Below are 27,108 nucleotides of genomic sequence, written 5' to 3' on the forward strand. Positions count from 1 at the left end.
TCACAGAACTTCAAAACTAATGAAATCTTACCAGGACGTGACTTATAATGTTAAATTTTGAAAACTCAGTTTTAATGTAACACATGATATTGAATAATTGGTTTGCTTAGTTTGTATGTGCCACGCTGTAGGCATTAACAGAAGGCTATGGAAACACAGGAAGAGGACAAACTCATCACTCATCAAGTGACTGTTACTCATCCGACAGGATCAAATTCATGAATGATTTGAGAAGATCAAATGACACTGCATGTATTTTAGAACAGTGATCTATCTCAAGTCCTCCTCACAGCCAGGCCCCTTTCTTCCCTGAACTGTGACAGTGACAACGGTGCTTGGGCCACACATACCTTTTCCATAACAAGCCGCGCAAGTTTGATGGGATTTGCGATGCAGCGCACGGCAGACACTGCTCCTGCCGACAGGTTCTTGCCATCCATGATACTAGCATCCATCTCAACATCACCGTTTACATTCAAGACAGACCCACAACCTAAAGCCAAGGGGAAGGTGAAAGAAAGAACTAGCAATTTTAAATGACCCCAGATTTTCCTGTAACCTACCCCCCCCGTTTTTTTTTTTTTTTTTTTTTTTTTTTTTTTTTTAGCCCCAGCTGTCCTGGAACTCTCTATGTAGACCAGGCTGGCCTTGAACTCACAGAGATCTACCCACCTCTGCCTCCTGAGAGCTGGGATTAAAGGCGTGCACCACCATGCCTGGCTTAACCTATCCCTTTTGATCAATCTTCTATGCTACTGCTATAAGAACACAGGCATCTGACTTGGTACCTGTTAAGAGTTTGGATATGGTTTATCTCCCACAGGTCCCTAGCACTGTAGTGTTGAGGTGGTAGAATCTTTAAGAGGTGGGTCCTAAAGGAAGGTGATGGAGTCATGGGGCTCCATCCTCCTGAATGGATGAATTTTGGTCTTATAGGAGTGGATTTTCTCACTCTGATAAAGGGCACCTCTAAAATTCTATAATGGTGAGAGCCTGAGTGCTTCTCCCTAAGACCAGTAATAAACAAGGATGCCTGCTTCCATTTCTCCTACTGAAACAGACCACTGACTAGCCTGGCCAGTGGAATAAGGCAAGAAAAATAAAGGCCACAGATTGGAAATAGATAAACAAAATGGTCTCATTTTCTTTGTGGAAATCCAAAGACTCTCCCAAGGTAGAATAGGCAAATTTAGCCAAATCATAGAATTCAAAGTTGCTATGATCTGAATCCATATATATATAAATCTCTTCACTCCTAAGGTATGGGGGGGGCTTTGGAATGTGACGAGGCTATAAAAGTCTAGCCCTCATAAATGGGGTTAGCATACTTATAAACGAGGCTTGAGGGGCTGGAGAGATAGCTCAGCAGTTAAGAACACTGGCTGTTCTTGCAGAGGACCTAGGTTCGAATCCCAGTACCCACATAGCAACTAACAACTGTCTATAACTCCAATTCCAGGGGATCCGACACCCTCTTCTGACCTCCATGGGCATTGCACGACTTGGGTGCACTTACATACATATAAGCAACACTTGTATATACATTAAAAAAATAAAAATAATAAATAAAAAATATTTTTTTAAAAAAGGAGGTCTTTCACCCTGTGACGTTGAAAATGTGACAAGACAGGTGTGAGGAAGCAGGCCCTCATCAGATACCTTATCTGCTGCACCTTGACCTTGGACTTCTCAGCTTCCAGAACTAAGCAATATATCTATAGGCTGGGTGCGGTGATGCACATTTGCAAATTTAGTGCTCAGCATGCTGAAGTAGATGGCCTACACACTGGAAGCCAGTCTGGGTTACACAGAGAATCCCTGGCTAGCTGGAGAGACATAGTAAGATCTGGTTGCACCAGAACAAAACAAAACAAGACCTCTCTTCACAATAGCTAAGAAATGGAAACAACCTAAATGTCCCTCAACTGAGAAGTGGTTAATGAAAATGTGGTACATCTACTCAATGGAGTTCTACTCAGCAGTAAGAAAAGATGAAATTATGAAATTTGTAGGTAAATGGATGGAGCTAGAGAGTGTTATACTAAGTGAAGTAACACAAACGCAGAAAAGCAAGTGATGTATGTTTTCCCTCATTTGTGGATTGTAGCGCCAATCCCTTAAGTGTAAGTATATAAATTCTGAAGTAACACCAGGAGCCAGGTAAAGCAAAGGATAAATGGAGGTAAAGGAAAAGAAACAACCTGAAAGAGAGATAGTAGGGAACAGACGTTACCTGAGGGAGGTAGAAAAATTGTGAGTAATCGACAGGGAGGAGAGGAGGGAGGGACACGCAAGGGATCATGGCTTGGGGGAGGGAAGTCAGGAACGGAAGGATGGCAGGAGTCAGGAGGTATTGAGGGGAGGGGGGAATATTGGGGGCACTATGACTAGGAAGGGAGGGAGGAGGGAGGCCAGATGGGAGAAAAAGGAGTAGAGATGAGTGAATCTCAGGGCCAGGAAACCTAGAGGTAAAAGTGATGCCCTAGAAACCCTATGAGAAATGCACATAGAGTGTCTGAACAGTAATGCATATGTATACCTGGGAGCTGCTTGGTAGAGAACATAATGCCAGATAGAAGAGACCTCCCTTAGAGTGAACAACATGTTGAATAGCACTCATTGAAGAAACTTCTTTTTGCAACAGATGGAGGCTACTGCACAGTTACACATCTAGTCAGGCACAGAGAACATACACCTGGGAGATGCCCAGTACTAGGTGACACATCTGCAGTTGAAATCCTACAACCAAGGCTCATGGAACATTGCCATAAGGGGTAGAGAGAGGGCTAATGCACACCTCAATTCTCACCAGTGAAGCTTCTATGTACACCAGAGTACGATACACACAGAAGGCCTCAACTGGCCAAGTTTTGGAGAATAAGAGACTGTAGAGTGTAGGATGGGACTCCTATAAGGAACCTTACCTACTCATGGCTCAGGGACCATTGCTGGAGAGGAGGTGGAAAGATTGTAAAAGCCAGGGCTGGTTCATGAACATATGAGGTAGAGGCTTTCAGGCCAATGGAGGCTTGCTCATATGCACTGCGGCAGCGGTGGCATCCAACGTGGGACCCATGTCATCTCAATTAAACAAGGGCCCAAAGAAGAGGTGAGAAATAGATGGTGGGTCAGCACTAGATAGAGAACTATTTGAGACTGGTTGCTGCTGGGTGAGGGAGAGTATGACTTACATATGAACACTGGGTGGGCCAACTAGACGTCAGTGGATGCATTTACACTGAAGGACATTTGGGTACAAACACTTGAATGAACAGGAATCAGCATGTATGGTAGAGTGCGTAGGATTCAGTGTGGGGGGTGAGGCATGGGTGGGTGAGGAGGTCTGCATGTAAGTGAGAAATAGTGTATGAAATTTTAAAAGCTCAATTAAAAAAAATAAAAAAAGAAGGAAAACAGACCTGTGTTTGCGGATGATTGGAAAAAGGAATGGGATAAGGGGCAATTGGAGGAGAGCAAGAGAGTGTGATGGGGGAGGAAATATGATTAAAATACATTACATACAGCATGAAAATGCTATAATGCTAATAACCCCCCCGCTCCAAATTTCTGTTTAAAAGCAACCTGGGGCAGGAAAGAAGGTTCAGTGCGTGAAAGTACTTGCTGCAGAAGCCAATCCTCAGAACCCACAGTGAAAGGAGGGAACTGACTCCTGAGAGCTGACTCCGTCCTCTACACACATGCTGTGACACACACATGTGCACACACACACACAAATAGCAAATTAAATAAAACAGTGTATTTGTTAAAAATAGTAATCTAGTCTCTGCTTCTTTTTATAGCAGCCCAAATAGATTGTCAATATTCAAAAATCAGTATTGTTTCATGAGCAAATGACATAGAAAACTGCGGTAATGTGTACAAGTAATATGAATTAAGAAAACAGAAATACTTAAGAGATAGAATAAAGATATCCAATAGGTGAAAAATAGACTGGGGGAACTAAAAGAACTGAACGTACAGAAATTAGGTGCTTAAACAAAAGCTCTAACCTCTAATTCACTAGAATCCCAGGAGAGGAGGAAGAAAAGGGTTGGGCTAAAAAGTATTCAAAGAAATAACGGCTGAATATTTTCTACATTTGATGAATGGTACAAATCTACAAAATCAAGAGGCTGTGCAAACCCTAAAATTTATTAAACACAAAGAAATTCACAAGAAGACATCATAATCAATAAAGAAACCTTGAGGGGACTGAGGCTGTGGCATGTTAGAGCGCTTGCCTACCAGGCATGATGGTTCAGTCCCAAGCACTGAAAAAAAATTATCAAGAAAGAAATGACATCTTATCCAGAGGGGAAAACTAATTATAATGACAAAGGATTTCTCAGCTGAAATTATGGAGACCAAAAGGAGAGGCAGCATTTCCCAAGGGCTAAAAGAAAAGAACTATCAAATCAGAATTCTATGTTTACCCAAAACATCCTTACTATATTCTCATGAAGACTAGACTGTACTCCTCTGTTTGGACTGCAAAAACAAATACCCCAGGCTGGGTTTCTCATACAACAGAAATTTATTTCTCAGCCTGCAGGCTGAGAAGAAGAAGCCCAAGGTCAAAGTCCTTTTTTTTGAGATGGGTTTGTAGATGGTCACCATCTGGTCTCTTCTTGGGCCCATGAAGAAAGGGCATACTATGGTTCTTTCATTTATTTGTTTGTTTTTTCAATATCTTGTGTGTGTGTGTGTGTGTGTGTGTGTGTGTGTGTGTGTGTGTCTTTTCAATATCTTGTGTGTGTGTGTGTGTGTGTGTGTGCATGTGTGTGTTTTCTTGTGAGTGCCCGCATGTTCTTGTGAGTGCCAGCGTGTGCATGCCATGGCTCAGGTGTGGAGGTCAGAGGACAGTTTTGGGTGTTTGCCCTCACCTTGTTTTAGAACAGGGTCTCCTGTTCACCTGTACACATACCAGGCTGTTTTAGAACAGGGTCTCCTGTTCACCTGTACACACACGAGGCTGTTTTAGAACAGCGTCTCCTGTTCACCTGTACACACACCAGGCTGTTTTAGAACAGGGTCTCCTGTTCACCGGTACACACACCAGGCTGTTTTAGAACAGGGTCTCCTGTTCAGCTGTACACACACCAGGCTGTTTTAGAACAGGGTCTCCTGTTCACCTGTACACACACCAGGCTGTTTTAGAACAGGGTCTCCTGTTCGTCTGTACACACACCAGGCTATTTGGCTTGGAAGCTTCTGGGAACTCTCCTGTCTCCACTTCCCATCTTGCTGTAGGAATGCTGGGATTACAGATATGGGCTACTGTGGCTTTATACAGGTCCTGGGGAATCCAAACTCAGGCCATCCTGTTTGCACGGCAAGCACTTTACCCACTGAGCCATCTCCCCAGCTCGGGTTCTTTTTCTATAAGAATGCTAACCCTATTAAGTCAGAACTCTATCTCCTGCTTTCACTTCATTATGAACAATTTCCTCAGTGGCCTCATCTCCAAATATCAACACACTGGGCAGTACAGGGTTCAACATGAGACTTTTGCAGGGGCCACAGACATTCAGTCCATAATGTAGATGAAGAAAAACACATCTGCTGCCAGGAAACTTAACCTAGAAGAATGACTGAAAGAGGTTCTTCAAGAAGAAAGGCAACAATAAAAACAGAAACCCAGGAATGCCAAGATGGGGAGAATAAAAATATAGGTAAATTCAATGGACTTCCCTTCTCCTCCTTAGTTTCTTAATTTATGTTTGCTGGTTAAAGCAAAAACGACATTTCCTGACATTGTTCTCAGTCTACACAGAAAGGAAAAATTAAGACAATTCTAAGTGGAGAAAGGTAAAGGGATTGCATGAAGAAAGAAGGTTTCTAAATCTGGCTCACATGGGTGAAATGTTTCTGTTATTAGGTGGTTGTAAGTAATGCAGGTATAATAATATTTAGAGCAAATTCATAAAACACCTACACAAAAAGATATACTCCACCCTACAATCCCCCCCCCAAAAAAACAAAAAACAAACAAAAAAACATTCAAGTGGCTGGAGAGATGGCTCAGCAGTTAAGGGCACTGGCTACTCTTGCAGAGGACCTGGGTTCAGTTCCCAGCACCCACATGGCAGCTAACAACCACCTATAACTCCAGTTCCAGGGGATTTGAGGCCCTCTTCTCACTTCTGTGGGCATTGCATGACATGGGTGCACTTAGATACATGCGACAATGCACTCACACACACAAGATAAAAATAATAAATACAGTATTAAAAAACCCAAATCCAAAAACATTCAAATAACTTACAGGAAGGCAAGAAAAAGAAAACAGAAAAACAGGGAAAACAGAACTAAAAATATAACAGCACATGTAAGCTCTTAGCCTATTGGTCATTGTATAAAATGTAAACATTTTAAATGAGTTAACCGAAAGACAGAGATAGGCAGTGTGGCTAAAATTCTTTTGACCCAACTGTGAGAAAATTAGACCAAATTAACATGTGGTAAAAGATTTATGTTTCGAAGCCAGGCATGGTGGTGCAGGCCTTTAATCCCAGCACTTGAGAGGCAGAGGTAGGGGAATCTCTGTGAGTTCAAAGCCTGAATGGTCTACATAGCGAGTTCCAGCCAGTCAGGGCTATGTAGTGAGACTCTCTCTTAAAAAAAGGCTTATGTCTAAAATGTATGACTAATTGTTAAGACTTAGTAAGGGGGGAAATGCTGAAGCCACCAACAAAAGCACTTTAAATGGGCATTTTACCAAATCGGTTTCCTTTGTCATAAGTTGGTAAATACGTTTTTCTGAGTTCTACAAGCTAAGTGGGAGGCTCTGTTGTGAGACTCAGCCCTGAACCTGTGCAGTGTCACCAGCCTGCACCTCAAGTTACAAGCTGTTGTCCTTGTCAGCTGTACTGTTTTTTTTTTTTGAGAAAGGGTCTCCCTGTAGCCCTAGCTGGCCTGAAACTCACTATGTAGACCAGGCTGGCCTTGATCCACAGAGATCCTCCTGCTGGGACTAAAGGCATGCACCACCACACTGATAACAGGCTCCCAGCTGTTGACCAGCAAGTTATCACATATTCCCATATACTGATGCTGGGTGCAGGGTGAGGGACTCAAACTGTCTGGAGGTGCTCTGGACATCATATTGATGTCTAGGTGACTTTGGGATTATCACAATCTCCTGATAGTTAAAAACAAACAAACACACACATGGGTGCCATGGCAAATCCAACCATGATAAAATTAGGACCACTAGAAACTTCCTTCCCAAGGAAAACTATGACAACGGAATGCATACCACACATCCCTCAGAGCCCACCCTAGTAAAAACCTCCTAGGACTTGTGTTCAGGAAGGAGCATGTCTTTAGAACATGTGCTCCCCCTTACAACTCATTTCCTGCCTCCTCTCAAAACTGGTTATTTGCATATGGTACTGAGTAGGAAACCCCCCCCCGAAAATTCAGTCACAGGATTTCACTGGAGCCCTAGTAGATGACAGTGTCAGAGTGGATTAGACCTTGCTCTCTATACTACTTTATGTGGCTCGTCCTTTGGATTCTTTCTTATTTACTTTATAATAAATGAATAAACACAACTAAGTATTTCCCGAATTCTGTCAATCATCATAGAAGATGATGGAACCTGAGCAGGGCAATACGGGAAGCCCTGGTTTGCAGCCAAGTTGGAGAGAAGTGTGAGTAATTGGGGGACCCGATTTCTGTGACTGGTGTTTGAAGTAGGGGGCAGTCTTATGAAATTGAATCTTGAAGATGTGGGGTCTATCCTAACTGCAAGTATATAATAACTGAATTGCAGGACATCCAGTTGGGATCCAGAGTGCAGAACTGGTTGGTATTAAAAAACCCTGCTACATATTAGGGGACCATATAGGGGGGGCGCTCTCTCTCTCTGGGCACACGGGGTCCCTGCGGGCACCTGGCTAGTCGCTGGCGGGTCTGGCCACAGGCGTCTCTGGCGGCGGCTGCGGATGCCCCACAGGCTTCTCCTGGCTCGAGTCCCAAGTCTCTGGTGCAGACAGCTTCCTCTGCTACTGAAGCATTGTTCAGCCGACTGCGGCTCGAGTCCCGAGTCTCTGGTGCAGACAGCTTCCTCTGCTACTGAAGCATTGTTCAGCCGAAATCCCATCTCTATTTCACCCGTGTACTATTCCTCAGGATGCGAGGTTCCTGGCCACAGAACCCCGCAGGGAAGAGTACAGAGACGGCGAAAGCTAGGGTGTCTGAAAGCCGGTCACGAGGGAGTGCGCCCCCCAGAGAGATTGGGCCGCCGGTATTGACACAAGACTCAGGTCTTAGTCTGTGTTACGGCTTTATTCTCTGAGACCCGGCTCCCTGTGTCCCAGCTCTCTGTGACCCAGTTCTCTGCAGCCCGAATCTCTGCAGCCCAATTCTCTGACCATTAAGAGAAGACTAAGGCATTTATACCATGGGGGTAGTGGTAAAAGCTTTGGCTGTTAGATGCTTTGTGAGGCATTGTATTTACATACAGAAGTGGATTTCTGCCATACTGCTAGACTGTTGTCTGCCTGGAGAAATTACAGGAAGGCATGGTACCTGTTAGAGCCAAAGGCCATGTTTATGTTATGGCATTCGTGGCGGACACTTCAAAAGGAGAGACAGGAAAGATGCCAGGAAGACATGCCGCTATGAAAGGAGCCCGCAGCACATAATCCGAGCTGCATGAGCTGTCTGGTGTGAAGGGGCTTCCACTTTGCATAACAGAGGCTCCCAACAGGACCAGAGTGTTTCATGAGTATAGACAGGAAAAAAATGTTTTCTTACATAACTTTCTAACAACTGAAGCTGGAGTAATTATACAGAAAACTGAAATTTGGTACATACTTTGAAGCATAGACAAAATTTTATTCATAACCAAATAGATCTAAAATCTCTAGAGGATGTTCAAAGAGAAAATGTTTAGGGAAATATTCTTTAAGATATGGCAGGAAAGGCATGATTTGTTAATAAAAAAATCAATAATATATGAACTTTGAAAGATACTTGTAAGAGACAGAAAAGATAAAGTCACAGACTGGGGAGAAAAATACCCACTTGCTGCATTCACATACCTGATAAGAGATTTGTTATTATTATTATTATGATGATGATGATGATGATGATGTGTATGAGTGTATTGCCTGCATGTATGTGAGTGCATCCGTGTTGTTCAATGCTGCAGAGGTCAGAAGAAGACTTCGGATTCCCCTGGAACTGGAGTTAAGGACAGTTCATAGCCAGCATGTGGGTGCTGGAAATAGAACCTGGGTCCTCTGCAAGAGCAGTCAATACTCTCAACTGCTGAGCCATTTCTCCAGACCCCTGATAAAAGATTTGTATCTTGACTATATAAAGAATTTCTAGAACTCAGTAGTAAGGAAAAATAAGCCAGTAAAAATAGACAAAAGGCTTGAATAGATACTTCACAAAAGAAAAATAGAAATGGATGGGGCTGGAGAGATGGCTCAGCAGTTAAGAGCTCTGACTGCTCTTGCAGAGGACCTGTGTTCGAGTCCCAGCACCAACATGGTGGCTACAAACTGTTCTTAACTCCAGTTCCAGAAGAATCTGAAACCCTCTTCTGACCTCCGCGGCATTGCACGACACGGGTGCACTCATTTACCTGCAGGCAATGCACTCATACACATAAAATAAAAATAATAAAATATTAAAAAAATACAAATGGCACCACAAGGAAATGGAGTCTTCCAGACAACTGGACAGTTACACAAATGAACTTACAGCAGTGGTGACAGCATGCTCAAATCAGACAAAATTCTAGCATAGACATGGGGGAAGCAGGTAAGAAATCTCAACCCAACCTAAGGAACTTTTGGTAATTGGTGGCTGCTGGGGGTGGGGGAAGACTGTCTTAGAGGGTTGGGATTCTTGGTGGGCCCAGTGAGTGGATCCACACTAAAGGACATGCGGGGGACACAAATCATACTCTATAGGCCATACTGTATATATGAGAGTTCATTAAATTGGGTGGGGCCAGTGGGGAGGCTGTGAAGAGGGGAGCAAACCTAAATGCCATCAAACTATATTGTCTGAAAAATCACAAAAATTCAATAAAAATGCAAAAAAATACAAATGGCAAAAATTCATGAAAAGAGGTTCAACATCTTTTGTCGTTTGGGGAAATGCAAACTAATACTACAGTGAGATTCCACTATACATCTAATTAGGTTGGCGAATGTGACAAACACCGACAGTATCCAGGGATGGGGAAGAACCTGAGAGACTAGAACTTCCGAGTATTCCCGGAAATGGGAAGAAGGTAGCTACACTGACAATGTTTGACCACCAAGTTATCACATATTCCTGTATACATATGCTGGGTGCGGGATGAGGGGCTCAAATCGTCTGGAGCTGCTAATAAAGGTAAATATATACTTGTGATATGAGACACCAACCCCTCTCCTGGGCATTCAACAGAAACTTGTGTTCATACAAAAACCTATGCTTGTGTTTATGGTAATTTAACTCAAAATGGACCCACATGGAACAAGTTCTTCAGCTGGACAAGCTGGACAAGCTGGACAAGCGGTGACATGTCCAATCATGTGTAAGTTTACAATTTTGTTTTGGCCCTGTGCTGGATAGCTTTAGTTGTCAGCTTGACGCACGTGGTTAGAGTGAACCTTAATTGAGGAACAGTCTCCATCTCATTGACCTGTGTGGCTATGTCTGTGGGGCATTTTCTTGATTGTTGAGTGATGTGGGCTGCACCCCGCCAACAGGTGGTCCAATATTGTATAAGAAAGCAGTTTGAACATGGGCCAGAGGAGCAAGCCAATAAGCTTTGTTCCTCCATGGTCTGTGCTCCAGGTTGCTGCCCTGAGTTCCTGCCTTGGCTTCCCCTAATGATGGGCCATGCAATAAGCCAAACTATCCCTTTCCTCCCCAAGTTGGTTTTGGTCAGCAATAGAAAGTAACTAAAGGCCCACACTCATAGCTGTTATCAGTTGTGACGGACAAGTCTGATAGACATTAGAATACTATTTAACCATAATAGGGCCAAATCACTTATTTCCATGTCTATGGAAAATGCTAACAGAGTATGTTAAATGGAGTCCAGACTAAACTACACATCACATAGTTTCATTTGCTATGCTCTGGGGAAGGCAAAACCATGGGCACAGAGAATAGATGAGCTATAGATGGAGCACAGACTCGAAGGGATGTGCAGTATGCAGCATATCTTGACTGTGACAGTGGTTGTCACACTACATGTTTGTCACAGGCAGAACTGTACACTGAAATGGGGATTTGTTTTATGTGTATTATACCAGATTAAAAAATAATCAAAAAATTTTAATTTAATAAAATCGTATGGCACCATGCTAGTAGATTCTAGACTTGATTACACCTCAGAATCACCTGGGAGTATTCAAAACAAAGGAAAGATGAACAACACCTAGACCTTGTTGCAGATTTTTACCTTATAGATGTAAAGGCTTATAATGTTAAAAGGAGTTATGGTATTATAAGGAATTAAAAACAGCGAAGGAAAACAACTTTATCTCAAAGACTGACAGTTTAGAAAACTGAATTGTAATGAAAATAAAGTACTATGTAAATAGTGCTTAACTCCAGTGAATTCAAAATTTGGGGGTCTGGAGAGGTGGCTCAGGGGTTAAGAGGAATGGCTGCTTTTGCAGAGGATTGGGTTTTGGTTCCCAGGACCCACAAGGTGATTCAAAACCACTTAGGACTGCAGTTTCAGGGGGATCCGATGCCCTCTTCTGGCCCCTGTGGGCACTGCATGCAAGAAAAATTCACATAAAAGAAAAAATTAAGCAAAAATATCAAAAAGGTAATTATTTGGTTGCCAGTCTAAATAAGTCTTAAAAGATTATTTCTAAGGGGCTTGCAGAGGGCTCAGCAGTTAAGGGAACTTCCTGCTCTTCCAGAGGACCAGAGTTCGGTTCTCAGCACCCATGTCAGGTGGTTCACAACTACGTGTAACTTCAGATCCAGGGGAATCTGATACCCTTTTCTGGGCTCTGTGTGCACCTACACTCACATGCACATACCCCCACACAGACACACATAATTAAAAATAAAACATTTAAAAAGTATTTCTAAGTTGGGTGTGGTGGTGTGTATACCTCTAGTTCCAGTTATTCAGGAGGCTCAGGTGGAAGCACCACTTGAGCCCAAGAGTTGGAAGCAATGGGGCTGGAGAGATGGCTCAGTGGTTAAGAGCACTGGCTGCTCTTGCAGAGGACTCGGGTTCGATTCCCAGCACACACATCGCAGCTAACTGTCCATAACTCCAGTTCCAGGGGATCCAATGCCCTTTTCTGACCTCCGTGGGCATTGCACAACGTGGGTGCACTTACACGCATGCAGGAAATACACTCATACACATAAAGAATAATAAATAAAATCTTAAAAAAAATTTTAGCACTCAAATCTAGAAGTTCAATTTTTATAGCGTTGGTATCTAACAAATTTAAGTTACTTTTCAATAAACTAAGTGTTGTGGAACAAGCCTTAAACACAGAGTCAAAGCCACAATGAAACAGGAATAGGAACTTGATTTTTTTCCCAAACACTCAAACAAAGTGTTTTGGGTGCTAATTATGGCCATGGAACTCACCACTACCGGGAGCTTTTTGTTTGAAGTTCCCAAATCAGTATTCTAGAGGATTATAGTTGGGAGCTAGCAGATAGCCTGCTGTGACGGCCTCCACCGCGGGGGGAGGGGGGGTAGAAGCTCCCATCTGCTTTTCAGCTTTTCTCCTTAGGGTGCTGAAAAGCAAACATCTGGAAGTAGGAGGCACTCAGACGGCAGGCCTTGGGGTACAGTGAAAGAAATGAGAACTGGGTACCCAGTTTCCTAACCTGTACCCTGTAACCTGTATCCTGTTAGAGACAATGGGAAGCCCTAAAGAAGCCTCGAAGGTGGTGTTTGCCAGTCAAGAGATCTTAGCTACTGGCAAGGACAGCTTTGGCGCCAGCTGGTAAATTCTGTCTCAAGAAATGGCCATGAAAGTGCCTGCAGTCAGGCAGCTCGACTGATGAAAATTTTCTTAAGTATTAGAGTGCTTAGCAGAGTCAAGGAGATAGAACGCATACTCAGTAAACACTTGATGATTAATTGGTTATGATATCTTCCACTTCTTTCCCATGACAGATGGTGTGTGGGTGGTGCAATGCTAAAAAGTATCTTAATCCTAAAGTCTTAGGTATTCTTTTTTAAAAATAAAGGAACCAATTGCCTTCTTAGTAAATTAATCTTTCTGTGCTTTAGTGCTCTCCCCTGATAAGTGAGTATAACATTTATGCTTAATTTATAACACTATAGTACGGATTAAATCTTGCAAGTTGCTCAGACCACCACTCCCTGGTCTATGTAGACACATTACAATTATTATCGTAGATAAGGCCAAACACAAAAGAATTCACTCTGATTTAGTTCACATGAAATTTTAGAAAATGAAAACTAATTTATTGTGACCGAAGCAGATCAGCGGATGCTTAGTAAGGTGATGTTGGGGGTAATGGCTGCAAAGTGGCACGGAGTAACTTTTAGGGACACCTTTGTTCTCAGAACTTCACTTCCGACACTATTTGTGTGGCCCCCTTCCTGCATCCGAACTCCAGCAGACACCAACTGGCTGTCCTAGAATTTAATTCATTTCTGACACTATCTACCTTCTTACCCACCAGGAGGTAGAGTCAGATTCCACAGCTTAAGGGTTCAGTCCTTCAAGATTGCCCTTATTTCACCTGCTAATACCAAGTAGTATGTTACCCATAACTTCTGCCCAAATGACTGCAAGTCAGTCTTCCACAAGCCCCTGCTTGAGATTAATTTCCTAGAGTAGTTTATAGCAGTCGAATATATTTACCAGTGTATTTTACAAAGGATAGGGTAAATAATGCAGGGAACAGTAAAAATGAAGAAATATATGGGTCAGGGTCTGGAAGGGTCCTGGGTGCAGGGCCTGTTGGCTCTGTGGAGTTGGGCTTGCCATCTTCTTGACACATGGATGTGATCACCAGTTTCGAAGTTCTTCCACCAAAAATCCCCCTTTTAGGTGGAAAGATGCTCCTACCATCTCGGAAATTCCAAGGGATTAGAGACTTTGTGTTAGGACCTGGGAGTCAATGACCAAATATTATAATAAAAGCTTTTCCTAGTACCTCTGTTGCTCAGGTAATCACAGGGTTTTAGGATTTCTGAGTCTGAAAAAGAGGGAAAAGGGAGGAGAGACCCACCCAACATACACACATATTTGGGGTGGGATGACAAGGTCTGAATATGTGGTTGGGTGGCCTGGGACTTGGTATCAGACCAGCATGGCCTCAAATTTGTCTCCATCCTCCTACCTCTGCACCCTGAGCACTAGGATTACAGGTGTGTGCTACCATGACACACATCACAATATCACAAAGGATGGCAGAAATGTTTTAAGTCTTGGTTGTGATGCCGACTATAAAAGTCATCTATCTATCTATCTATCTATCTATCTATCTATCTATCATCTATCTATCATCAATCATCTACTATCTATCTATCTATCTATCTATCTATCTATCTATCTATCTATCTATCTATCTATCTATCTATCTATCTATCTATCTATCTATCTATCTATCTATCTATCTATCTATCTATCTATCTATCTATCTATCTATCTATCTATCTATCTATCTATCTATCTATCATCAATCATCTATCATCATCTATAGATATTTTGGTCCTTTTAAAGCAGGGTCTCCCTGTAGCCCCAGCTGTCCTGGAACTCACTATGTAGACCAGGCTGGCCTTGAACTCAGAGATCTGCCTGCCTCTGCCTCCCAAGTGCTGGGACTACAGGTGTGTGCCACCACGCCCGGCAAAATGTATATATTTTTGCAAAACTGAAATGGGTAGAGTTTATGGTATGTATGTCTTCCCCAAAGCCCAAGAAGATAAAGTCTTCTGTGCCTCTAATCTCAAGCACTGGAGGCTGAGGCTTGAAGATTTCGAGTTTGAGTCTAGAGAGGGCTGCCTGGCAGGATGCTTGACTTTTGGTATTTGAATTCTAGGGAGCAAGTTCAAGGGCGAGGTAACAGAGTTAAAAATTCTCAAGACAACTTGATCAACGTAGAAAGAGAAAATTCAGCACTGCTTTTATCCCCTCGCCCCCATATTTAGTTTCACTGCAAAACCAGACTCACAGATACCTCAGAAAGCATTCATTTTGGTGGAAGCTTGCCCCGACGCGGCATTATTCACTGGGCAAAGCGCAAAGTACCTGCGTTGAACTCGGGATCATTTTCCAGGACCGCCACCGCTCCTTCCACAGCATCAACTGCGCTCCCTCCCTCCTTGAGGATGTTGTAGCCCTCGGTTGCAGCTCTGGCGATGCCCTGGCGCATCCGCTCTTTCCTGTCCGTGGAGATGTTGCTGCCTCCTCCACCGTGAACCACCAGGACTAGACTCATGTCGATAGAGCCTAGGCATCAGGAAGAAGCAAGCGTCATTTCTAACCGGTCCAAGAAAACCCGCCCCACAGAATCTCCTCCGGAGACCCAGGAGTGAGCAGAGACAGCATCCAGCCCGAGTGTCAGGGAATTTCTGGAGACCCAGGAGGGGAGGGTCAGCTCGGTTGCATGAAGAGCCAAGGCGACCCCTGGCTCAGCATCCCTCTCCCCAACCCTCTGATGCCGGGATTAAAGCTTGGGGCATCTGCGGGACTCAGAGCCCGCGCCTGCTCCACAGGGCAGCCCCCTCGGCCTCGGTTTCCCCCAAGAACAGCAGTCTCCATCCTGTGTTGGGTCGCCTGCACGAATGACACACATGTCAGAGCCTCAGTTTCCCCCGGGAGGGGCGTGCTCCGGGTTCCTATTGTCCCCCCAGATCCGAAGCAGCGCGCTCCACATCTGGTTAATTGTGCATTTCTTTCCCAGATCGGCCCAGTACCTTGACTGGCTGCTCCTGTAGAGCTGCGGACGTAGGGAGCCGAGGTGTCACGCTGGCCAAGCTGCCCCGATGGTTCCCAAAGCCGCGGTGCCCAGCGGGCTCTGAAAACCGCTCGGTGGGGTAACCGCTGGGAGGCAACGGTTCTGCGCCTGCGCACGAGGGCGGGCGGGGGGGGGAGGGGGGGCAAAGCCAGGTGGTCCAGCCCAGTAGCACTGGCCTCACTTCCCTCCGGGTCCGCTCGGAGCAACAAGGCTCTTCCACCGACTCCACTTCCTCAGGGCAAGCGGGACCCTGATAAACTGGATTATCCTGCTGGTGGTAGGCACGTCTTTGTAACTGCGCACAAACTAGCCATGCAGTGCCCACCAAGTCTTGCTAGTTATTATTCGAAATTAACATCTCTTTAATTGCTTCCTCTCAATCTTTCTCAAAAACCAGAAAATAAACTGTGTAAGCGTCTGTAACTTGCTTGGATATATGCGTGATGTGTATACACGGAGCGCCTGAAAACCCTAGGGCACTTCCTCCTTTAAGCCTCGGATTCTAGCTCTAAATCCCTTCATATTCCGGTGCTCTTATATTTGTTGACGATCCTCCTCTTCCCTGCGTCTGAGCGTTCCCTACAGCATGACACCTCTGTGAGAAGACCACACACTGAGCTGGCCCTAGATTCCAGTTTTGTTCTTCCAACAGTCAAAGGGACAAAGGGGCAGGGCATTTGCTGGGAGCTGGACAACTATGACACTGGATCAGTGTCATGTACTGAAGGATGCCTTACTCTATAATGTAAAGGTTTTTTTTTTTTTGTATACCAAGAAGTTTTTTTTTTGTTTTATGAATTTGATTTTAACAAATCTTTTTAAAAATTTTATTTATTTATTTATTTATTTATTTGGTCTTTTTGAGACAGGGTCTCCCTGTAGCCCCAGCTGTCCTGGAACTCACTATGTAGACCAGGCTAGCCTCGAACTCACAGAGATCTGCCTGCCTCTGCCTCCTGAGTGCTGGGATTAAAGGCATGCACCACCACGCCTGGCACAAGTCTTTATTTTTTAGAGCAGTTTTATGTTTACTGCAACAATATTTTACTTTCATAATTAATTGGCTTTAAGCTGATTACTGACTGGGTGACCTGATGTCAAGGGTAGACTTTCACTTTGTCTGCAAGTCCTTGCCACCTTAAGATATAGCAATACAGGGTTATTTTTGTTACCAAGAGACTGAATATACACCAGGACAAGGGCCAGACTTTATGTAAAAATAGAACTCAGAATCCTAAGCAGTTACCAGCCCAGGAAACCAAACCCCAACCTCTGTAGTATCAGGCTCTAAATGTTCAGAACTTGGTCAGTAAGTTCCAACTTCCCTAATTTTTATTCTTCCTTCCACCTTAGGACTGACCAGCAAAAAGTGGTATCTGCTCTCCTAGCTATCACATGGGGTGACTCCTCCTTCTTAACCTGCTCTAGCTGCCCTAGGCCAATAGTGTTCAAAAGGCATACATACCTGAGCCACCTCTTCTTCTTCTTCTTCTTCTTTTTTTTTTTTTTGGTTTTTTTGGAGCTGGCCTGGAACTCACTATGTAGACCAGGCTGGCCTTGAACTCACAGAGATTCGCCTGCCTCTGCCTCCTGAATGCTGGGATCAAAGGCGTGTGCCACCCAGCTTTTAATATTTTATTATTTTTATTTATTTTGTGTGTGTGGGTATATTGCCTGCATGTGTGTAAGTGCTCCCGTGTTGTGAAATGCCTGTTGAGGTCAGAAGTGGGCATCTGATCCCCTGGAACTGGAGTTAAAGACAGTTGTTATCTGCCATGTGGGTGCTGGGATTTGAACCTGAGTCTTCTGCAAGAACAGTGTTCTTAATCACTGAGCCGTCTCTCCAGCCCTGGTCCCTTATTCTTACTAGAAACCTTTTTCATGCTCTTGCCTGCTTTGTGTCTATGCAAAAGTGAGTGACTGGTCAATTCCTTTGCAATAGCAGGCAGGGAATAGCTTTTTCTTGTCCTCATTGTGGTGGGTTTCATTCGTTGTTATTTTTTTAATCGTATAAACATAAGTTTCTACTTGAGGAAGGACTTATGCGAAAAGGGATGCTGGAGGAGGGACTGGTTTCTTTTGATTCTGGGAACCTGAGCATTAGGTCAAGTTTTACCTTGGCTTTTGTATCAGTTGCCTACCTACCTCCTTCCATCATACAGTAGCCCAGTGTGTTTTCCTTTTGGCTAATGATGACTTTCCTCCCTTTTCTTTCTTTGAAGGTCAAAGTCAGAATGTGAGGCCCCAAGTATGATTTTGTTCTAGAAATGACTTTGCATTTGCCATTTGAAGAAAATCTTTAATTAATTAATAATTTATTTATTTTGAGTTGGTCTCATGTATCCCACCCAGGCTGGGCTCAAATTTGCTGTGTATCTGAGGTTTTCCTTGGACTCCTGATCCTCCTCCCTCCACCTCCTGAGTGCTGGGATTACAGACATGCACTACCATGCCCAGTTTATGTGATCCTGAGGATGGAACCCAAAACATGTCCATGAGGGAGGTCATTGATACTGGACTGGATAGGGTGTGGTGTGCTGGAGAAGCAGCATGAATCAACATGGTGTCATCTTAGGTATATGGAGTAGGTGGCACCAGTGGAAAGCATTGGAGGATAAGGCACACAAACAGGACAGCTATTCCTGTGGTTGAAACTCAGAAAAAGGTCCTTATGGTGCCAGGCTGCTGTCTTTTGGTATATATACCTTTACTAGTCATGCTGTGACCCAGAGAGGCCTGCAGGAGAAAGCATGGATGCAGAGCCTCAGCTGCAACTGATGAGAGGAATAGGATTTCACCCTTAACTTAGTTTATATAAAACCATTGATTAATGAGGAGAATAGTATTTAGCCCTTAACTTAGTTTATATGAAACCGTTGATTAATGAGAGGAACAGGATGTAGCCCTTAGTTTATATAAGATTTTGATAAAACATTTTAAAAAGATGCTTTTTCAGTAGATACTGGGGAAAATTGAGAGGAAAAATTTAAAAAATGTAAAATATAAGTTGTTTTTAAAAGATTTAAAGTTTATACATTTGTTTATATATTAAATATATTAAATTTTTTGTTTATATGTTTAATTTTTATATAGTACATGAGTTAGTATAATTGTGGCTTATACTTGGGGTAATATAGAGAATGCCGTGAGAGTCATGAACTTCCTAAATTTGGCAAAAAGAGATAAAAGTGTTTTTTTTTTTGCCTTTTTGAGACAGGGTCTCCCTGTAGCCCCAGCTGTCCTGGAACTCACTATGTAGACCAGGCTAGCCTCGAACTCACAGAGATCTGCCTGCCTCTGCCTCCTGAGTGCTGGGATTAAAGGCATGCGCCACCACGCCCTGCTAAAATTTTAAATATATAAACAAGACAACTTTATTTTTGGATCCCATATTACAAACAAAGCAGTTAATAACTACTTTAAAGAGATTTCTGTGTTCCAGCAGAAGCAAAAATAAAGTCTTAAAAAGAATGTATTTATGAACCAATTTAAAATGATCAAAGAAATTTATGTAAGTTATTTCTATTTGCCGGAGTTCATTAGGATGAATACTTGCAATTTGGCTTCTCTCAAGATGATGGTGCCCAGTGATTGGCAGTTGCATAATTTGTGAAATTTTTACCTGTGATAACTGAAAAGACATAATTAGGCAGTTAGTATGATAATTTCCTTTTGTAGATGCCAGGTAGTTCTGTATGGGATCAAATGCTTTGAAATAGAAACAGGATGAGTTATTTGATGAAAGAGGCTTTAAATGGAGGTAAATATTGACAACAAGAAGATTGAGGAGCGAGCCAAGGTGGTTTGAAACAATTGTGGGAGCTTGAGACATGTAGTGCGATAAAGTGCCATATAGGTTAGTAAATCTTAAGATAGAAATAGCAGGTAAAAGTTCTGCCTGTTGGGTGGTATTTGCTTCAAGGGTTACAAGAGAGTGCCATATTCTAACACCACATAATTTATTGTCTCCATCTGAAATTTTTTTTGATGCATTAGGAATGGGATATATATTTTTGGAAGAAAATATCTGTATGGGAAGTAATGAAATTCTATATGGAAGGAAGTAAAAGGAAGTTTGTCCTAAAAAATAAAGCAAATTATTTTCCATCCTTCTGTAGTCTGTAAAAGAAAGCTGAAATTATTTAGAGATATAAGAGAATAAGTAATATCAAGATCTCATCTAGTAAATTGAATGGGTGTGGTTTAGTCATGTTAAATAAGAGAAATTAATCTTTTGTTAATTTTGGGTAAAATAGTTTTTGTTTAGGTGTATTTGGTAGAAAGACCCATTCTAAAATTCTTAAAGAGAGAATTAATTGACCAGGCACCAAGCAATGCCTAGCTTCTCATCAGTTTCCAATGACAAACTAATGTTTGATTTCACAAAAGTGAACAATAAACCAATTGCATCAATTATGTTAAAGCGAGAATTTCTTGGAGTAGCTAAAAATAATATATAATAAGAATTTGACCAGTATAGTCTGAATCAAGAACATCTGTGCAAACAAAAGTTTTAATAGTTTAATTTGAATTAGCCAAGATTAAACCAAAATATTTTTAAATGGGTTCCCAAAAGATTGTAGGGATTTAAAAAAAATCTTCTACATCTTAAGCAATAAGCAAAATTATTATTATCTTAGGACTAAGCAGAGAGCTGGCTTGCATCTTATCATCTTAGCATATGGCAAGCTTAAGAATGGCTCGCATAAGTTTGTGGGGATTTAAAATTTTTATTACATCTAAAATGCTAAGTAAATTCTCTATTAGGATTAAAGTTGGCTTGCCTCTTGATGTTTTAGGGTGAGGCAAGCTTAACAGTGTCTCCCATAAGTTTGTGGGGACTTAAAAATATTATTACATCTTTTTTATCATCTTTATTTTATGTATATGAGTATATTGTCTATGTGTATGTAAGTGCACCCATGTCATGCAGTGCCTGTGGAGGTCAGAGAGGATGCTGGGTTCCCCTGGAAGTGTAGTTATGGATGGTTGTTGGCTACAATGTGGGTGCTGGGAATAAAACCTGGGTCCTCTGCAAGAGCAGCCAGTGCTCTTAAGCACTGAGCCATCTCTCCAGCCCCTGTTCCCAATTTTATTACATCTTAAAGGGATAAATTCTCTATTGTCTTATGGCTAAGAAAGGAGCTGGTCTGTCTCTTGTGATTTTTAGGGAGTGTCAAACTTAAGGGTGGCTCCGCTTCTCTTGCAGCCTAAGGGATAGAAATCTTAGCAGGAGATTTCCACTCAAGTACATTGTTAGTGGCAAAATAGAGATTCCTTAAGTTGATTTTACTATAGAATTTTTTTTTTGTCTTTTTGTTGGTTGTTTTTTTAACAGGGTCTCTCTAGTCACAGCTGACCTGGAAGTCACAATGTGAACCAGGGTAGCCTCAATCTTGCAGAGATCCACCTGCCTTTACCCCCATGGGCTGGGATTAAAGGTGCATGCCACCATGCCTGGCACTATAGAATTTTTTATCACAAAATGAATAACTTCTGTTGGCAAGATTATATCCCTTAGCTATTCTGAAGGGCACAATATTTTTATTAAAGAGCTGTTTTTGTCTTCCTCTGAGTCAGTGGTCAGCCTGGCTCAGGAGCATTTGGAAGACATCTTGAGATAAACAGTCTTGTATCTGAAGTAGGAAGGTCAAATCCCACCTCCAGAGTCAGCTTCTCATTGAGAGTTCAAACAACACATGACAATGTACTAATATTAAAAAGACATTTGCTTCTTTTAAAATAAAGTCCACTGTATCTAGGATTTGAAATGGGAAGGGACAAAAATCAGAACATTTGATTTTGAAGGGTCTTTTCTGATATCTCTAAATTTTATAAGATCACGAATATGTGGCAGTTAGCACTCAACATCAAGGAGAAAAAGCCAAAACTCGCCTGCTCTTACTGTTGCCTAACTTGAGTTTCTCCCTGGCTATATTTGGGATAGTGAGATATTTGGAAGCTCATACCCATAATTAGGTAGCTTGTGTCTGTAAATGGAGGCAAACTAAAGTGTTCTCTCTTATAATATTTTCCATTAGAGGCCATTTTTATTCTCTGGTTTAACTTCAGGCCAGGCTTGAATTCAGAAAGTCAGACTTTTTTTTTCCTTGAATTCAAGGTCATAATGGATACAGGCTAAGGGTGTCTTGTTAACCCTATGTTTACATTTCCCTTGTTTTGTTCCCTAGAGTTTTATATTCCTCCCTTTGTGATGACCACAAGAGGCTTTTGTTATATGTAGCTGCTTCTCTTACTGACAATATCTGAATTTCCCTATATCTCATCCTTTCTCGTTAGCAACCCTAAAGAAGGTGGAGCCAATTCAGAGTAGTTTCTCTTACTGATGTGACTTCTTTAATATACTATGATATTAAAACATTTTTTATTTAACTTATTTTTTTGCATGGTTAATTTGATCCTGCCTGTGCAGGACTCACCATTCATAAACGTTCTGGAGAAAATATCAGCCCTATATATATTACAGAAGTTAGTTAACTTCTAATGATTATATTTAAGGATGGTCTTGAGTCTTTTGTGGGTTGAATTATTAAAATTCTCTCAAATGTTTCCTTTAACCCCCCATTTTTTAAATAATTCATAATTTGTAGGTGAGCATGATAGCCTACAGGGTGAATTTTTCTTTTAAAGAAGACTATCAGCCTGGCTGTCTGAATTACAAAAACCACATCATAATTTACAACATGTAATACTGGATTGGATACTCATAATTTAGGGGACTCAGAACAAAGAAAACAGTAACATCTAAAAAGAACTCAGACAACTATCAGAACACTCTCTTTAACATATCCATGCCATTTTGACTGAAAAATGAATGCAAAAGCAGCATGATGACCCAGGCAAAACAGTGAAAGAGTTTTGAATCTGGGAGAAAGAGAGAGAAAGAGGGGGAGAGAGAGAGAGGGAGAGGGAGAGGGAGAGAGAGAGAGAGAGAGAAAGAAATTTGGAGATTCAGGGCAGGAAGAGCTGGTACTTTCAGCCTAGCAAACACCAAATCAGTTACACTACTTTTCTAAGTTAGTTCTTCCATTGATTTTTGCTCCAGGGAAGGGAGCTTCATGGAAGGCAGGAGAAATAGGCAGAGAAAATCCATTAGTTTTATAAGACATAATTCTCAGGGCTGGAGAGATAGCTCAGCAGTTAAGAGCACTGGCTGCTCTTGCAGAGGACCCAGATTTGGTTCCCAGTACCCACATGGACTACAACCATCATAGCTCCAGTTCTAGGGGATCCAATGCCCTTTTTTTGTCCTCCATGGGCATTGCACAATATGGATACATGTAGGCAATACACTCATATACATAAAAAAATAATAAAAAGACATAATTCTCCTGAAAGCATACTTTTTCTCTTGATAAGGCTGTATATCTACTTTAATTTGGTTCTGAAGAGTTAACTGCTTTAATTGGACTGTCTCCAAGCAATAGTTTAATTGGTCATCAACTTTTCTCCCCCAGATTTTGAATTAAGTGTCCCATGGTTGGGATACCATGGACGATATTTCTGAATAACATTTAAAGTTTCAAAAATATGCTATGATCACAACTTAGTTCTTATTCCTTTAAGCAAATTCATTAATTGCCATGTATACTACAAGATTCATGAGATAAAGACATTCCCATAGTGAAAGTGAAAGCAGAGAATGAAAGTGAAAATTAGAGTGCAGATCCTTGCAGTTCCCACCTAGTAAAGGAGAGAGAAGCAAAAAAGTGAATAAAGAATGATTGAAACTTACTGGTGCAGGATATAAGAAAGCCTTGTGCTTGCTGTCATATCACTTAACCTGTGTGTGACTGAGAATGTCCAATAATTCCCTTTTTCCTCAGGACTTTTCCAGGTGCCTACCCATAATTAACATTCATTCTGACTCACACTATCAAAGAAATCTTGCACTCAGTGTCATACAACTTACAATAAGTGACTAAGATGTTTCATGCTTCCCCTTTTCCTCAGGACTTCTCTGGCCATTGACCAGTGAATTCCAAGTAGAGTCTCATCTTCACACAAGGCACCAGAATGCAGCATTCTAAGCTACATTACGATTATACCTGAGTTAATAATCAGACTAGCTCAGCGTTAGTTTTAAAATGCCGAGAGCAAACCCAAACTCTGAGAGTTTGTTCCATCTGATCTCTCATTGTGGGGTCTTTTCCTCCCCTCGTGGGTTGTTGGCCACTGATCCATGAGAACAAAGGGAGCAGAAGCACTGAATGGGGTCAGGACAGCCAGTGAGCACTGACGGAAGAAAGCCCTTCCAGAAATTCAGTGATACAGCTCCAGACTCAGTGAAACAGCTCCGTTTATTCAGTGGGGGTTAGGGAAAATAGAGCGTGGAGGCAGTAGTCAATGCTTCAGCTGATAGGTGTTCATAGTATGCTTTATTTACATGTGGTAGAGGGATCCTATCATATGACTATGGGCAATGTCTAATTATCATATAGAAAAAACTCGGGGGTAGTTTTTACTCCAGGTAACTATGCCAAAGGTCATATTCCAAATAAGGTCAGGTGTGCTTGGTGGCACTTTCTAGGTAAGGCAGAGAGCAGGAGGTCCCTGCTGAGAAAGGGAGTTCTTCCATATAGCCCCGAGCCCCTTAGAGCTATCCAGACATGGAGGACTACAACCTTAGCAGCAGGGTCCCCCAACATCTCATATAGCAAAGATTATAACTCCTTTGTTGGAATAATTCTTTTCTCACAAATTTCATTGTCAGATGCTTCTTTCTCATCAAATTTTCAGGATAAAATAATCGACCTCCATTGCACGGGACTGTACTCTGACAGACAGATAGTGGCTGATACCAGTCTTCCCAAGCTTGGTTGAACCTGCTTGCTGAGGATAATCACAACTAAGCTTGATGACTATTACACATGCCAAGGAAGGGGGGCAGAAGAATTAGCCACACCTCCCAAACAATCAGTTGGCCCTAGTTGTATGTGATCTGGGGGGGAGGGGCTAAGGATATATGGGCTGAGGAAGCCTAGGGGAGGCTCTCTCACTATTTTTTTGTGGCTATGGGGAAGCCACCATTCATGCTTGGACAAAGACTTCCCAGTGTGGCCTTAGCAGGTGAACACCCATACTCTTGTAATTCTCATCCATTACTTTGTAAGTAAGCCCAATAAACTCACTCATTTTCCAGACTGAAGTTTGGTGAAATTGTATTTTGGTTTGTCATTGGGACCAAGGGAGAAGGGGTAGACACTGTTTATACACCTTCAGAAGAAATTTTAGCTACAACCTCTTTAGATCCAGTGGACATTTTCCCATCTACTCTCTGGAAGGTCTTGGGATTGCAGACAGATTGTCCTTTTGAGTAAGAGACTTATTATGAGAGTTACTAACACCACCAAAAGACACCATGGTAGAGGTTCAGTGGAGCCATCAGGCCACAAGGCTAAGTAGGGGTCTCATTTTATAGGCTTTGGGGGGGCGATCTCATGCCATGTAGTTGATAAGTAGTCCAGACTACATCCCTGCAAGTAGATTTCTCAGATATCCAGGTGGCAGAGGAAGGAGCAAACGTTTGGCCCTTTAGTTAATGTAGTTAATGTGCACATCACACAGGATATGCCGCCTGCATCTCCACGAACTTTTTTGAGGGGAAATGAGGATCACTGGCTCACAGTCAGACTCTCAGCGGGTGTTTGCTGTTTCTTTGACAGCAGGTGTGAGGGTTGAGAGGGAAAGAGGCTGCTGTGGGTGAGCCTAGCAGGAGGAGTCCCTAGCCCAAATCTAACACTCTCTGGCCATGGCTTAGGCAATTTGTCCCAGAACCAGTCCTTTTATTTTTGGCTAGCGTCTGTAACAGTATAGTAAACTCTCTAATTTCAGAGATAGTTTGGTCTTAAAAACTGGCCCTGAAAAGATGGAGGCAGAATGAGGTGCACCCCAAGCATGTGGGTTCCCAAGATACTGAATATGTCTGATGGACCATGTGAGGAACTTTATCACACAAGATGAATATTTACCAGACGATAGGTGCTTTGATACTGATCTCAAAATTCTGAACCTGCCGGTTGTGGTGGTGCATACCAATAGGATTTGCTGAAGGAGGCAGAGGCAGGAGGCTCTGGAATTCGAGGTCAGCTTGGGCTACACACTTTTTAAGGGGCTGGAGAGATGGCTCAGCGGTTAAGAGCATTGATTGCTCTTGCAGAGGACCCAGGTTTGATTTCCAGCACCCACCTGGCAGCTACAAACGTTCCTTAACTCCAGTTCCAGGGGAATTGGAAGCTCTCTTCTGAACTCTGTGGCATTTCACAACATGGGTGCACTCACATATATGCAGGCAATACTCTCATACACATAAAATAAAATAATGAATAAAATATTAAAAAAAAATTCTGAACCCAGGACATGGCAAGTAAGAAAGAATATAGGAGAGCCAAAGTGGTGGCATAGCCCAAGCAATGGCAAGGACGGACTCCTGGCACAAGGACCTAGAAACATGGTTTTAGGCCTCTTCAGCTCATTAAGAATCTTGGTGCTTCTATGGTGATCTCAAAATTCTGCACTCAGGACTTGGAAAGTAAGAGGGATAATAACCGGGGAGCCAAGACAGCAAAGTTACACACACCTTCTCACACACTGGCAGAGCCTGGCTGCCCATGATAACCAAGCCACTCTGGCTGTTTTCATGCAACATGAGAGTCATGCTGGTCTGGCAACAATGCACACTGCTGGGACAGAGCCAAGCCAGTCTGGTTGCTCATGTGCAATGGGAATGGGTTGATGGAGCTGAGCCAGACTATTCACCCATGTGGTGGCACCCGTAGTTGGATGATCACAACCATCACCCAGTGGCTGTCAAGACCTGGCCCTTAACTACATTTGAAATCTGAGAAGACTACATATTTCAGCAAATAAATTAGAGGACACTGGTGCAAAGCTGTCATGTGAAGCTGTGAAACCTCCCAGCTGCCACTCAGAGAATTTTGGGTTGGACGTTCCTGAGTTAACTGCTGCCTGCTTTGAGGACCTGGTTTCAGCTTAAAAAATATTGTTAAATATTCTACTCATTATTTTTATTTTATGTGTATGAGTGTATTGGCTGCATGTATGTAAGTGCACTTGTGTCATGCAATGCCCACAGAGATCAGAAGAGGGTCTTCTGGAACTGGTGTTATGGATTGTTGTTTGGTG

The 27,108-nt window shown here is 42.5% G+C and overlaps 1 protein-coding gene across 2 annotated transcripts in view; it reads right to left on the reverse strand.

Annotated features, from left to right (window-relative positions):
- Asrgl1 (asparaginase and isoaspartyl peptidase 1) overlaps window positions 1-16,052 on the reverse strand; it is a 49,566-nt gene extending 33,514 nt beyond the window's left edge. The window contains exons 1-3 of one of the 2 annotated variants that reach the window (XM_008837546.3): window positions 15,902-16,026; window positions 15,234-15,434; window positions 351-493 (exon numbers count right to left, since the gene is read on the reverse strand). In XM_008837546.3, the coding sequence (XP_008835768.1) occupies window positions 351-493; window positions 15,234-15,423 (333 nt within the window). In that variant the 5' untranslated portion in view covers window positions 15,424-15,434; window positions 15,902-16,026. Of the gene's footprint in view, window positions 1-350; window positions 494-15,233; window positions 15,435-15,901 lie in introns of both variants that reach the window. The other variant, XM_008837547.3, reaches the window with a different exon arrangement.
- Between the last annotated feature and the right edge of the window lie 11,056 nt (window positions 16,053-27,108).

The sequence above is a fragment of the Nannospalax galili genome, unplaced genomic scaffold, assembly GCF_000622305.1.
Source record: "Nannospalax galili isolate Female #2095 unplaced genomic scaffold, S.galili_v1.0 scaffold818, whole genome shotgun sequence".
NCBI classification, from domain to species: Eukaryota; Metazoa; Chordata; class Mammalia; order Rodentia; family Spalacidae; genus Nannospalax; species Nannospalax galili.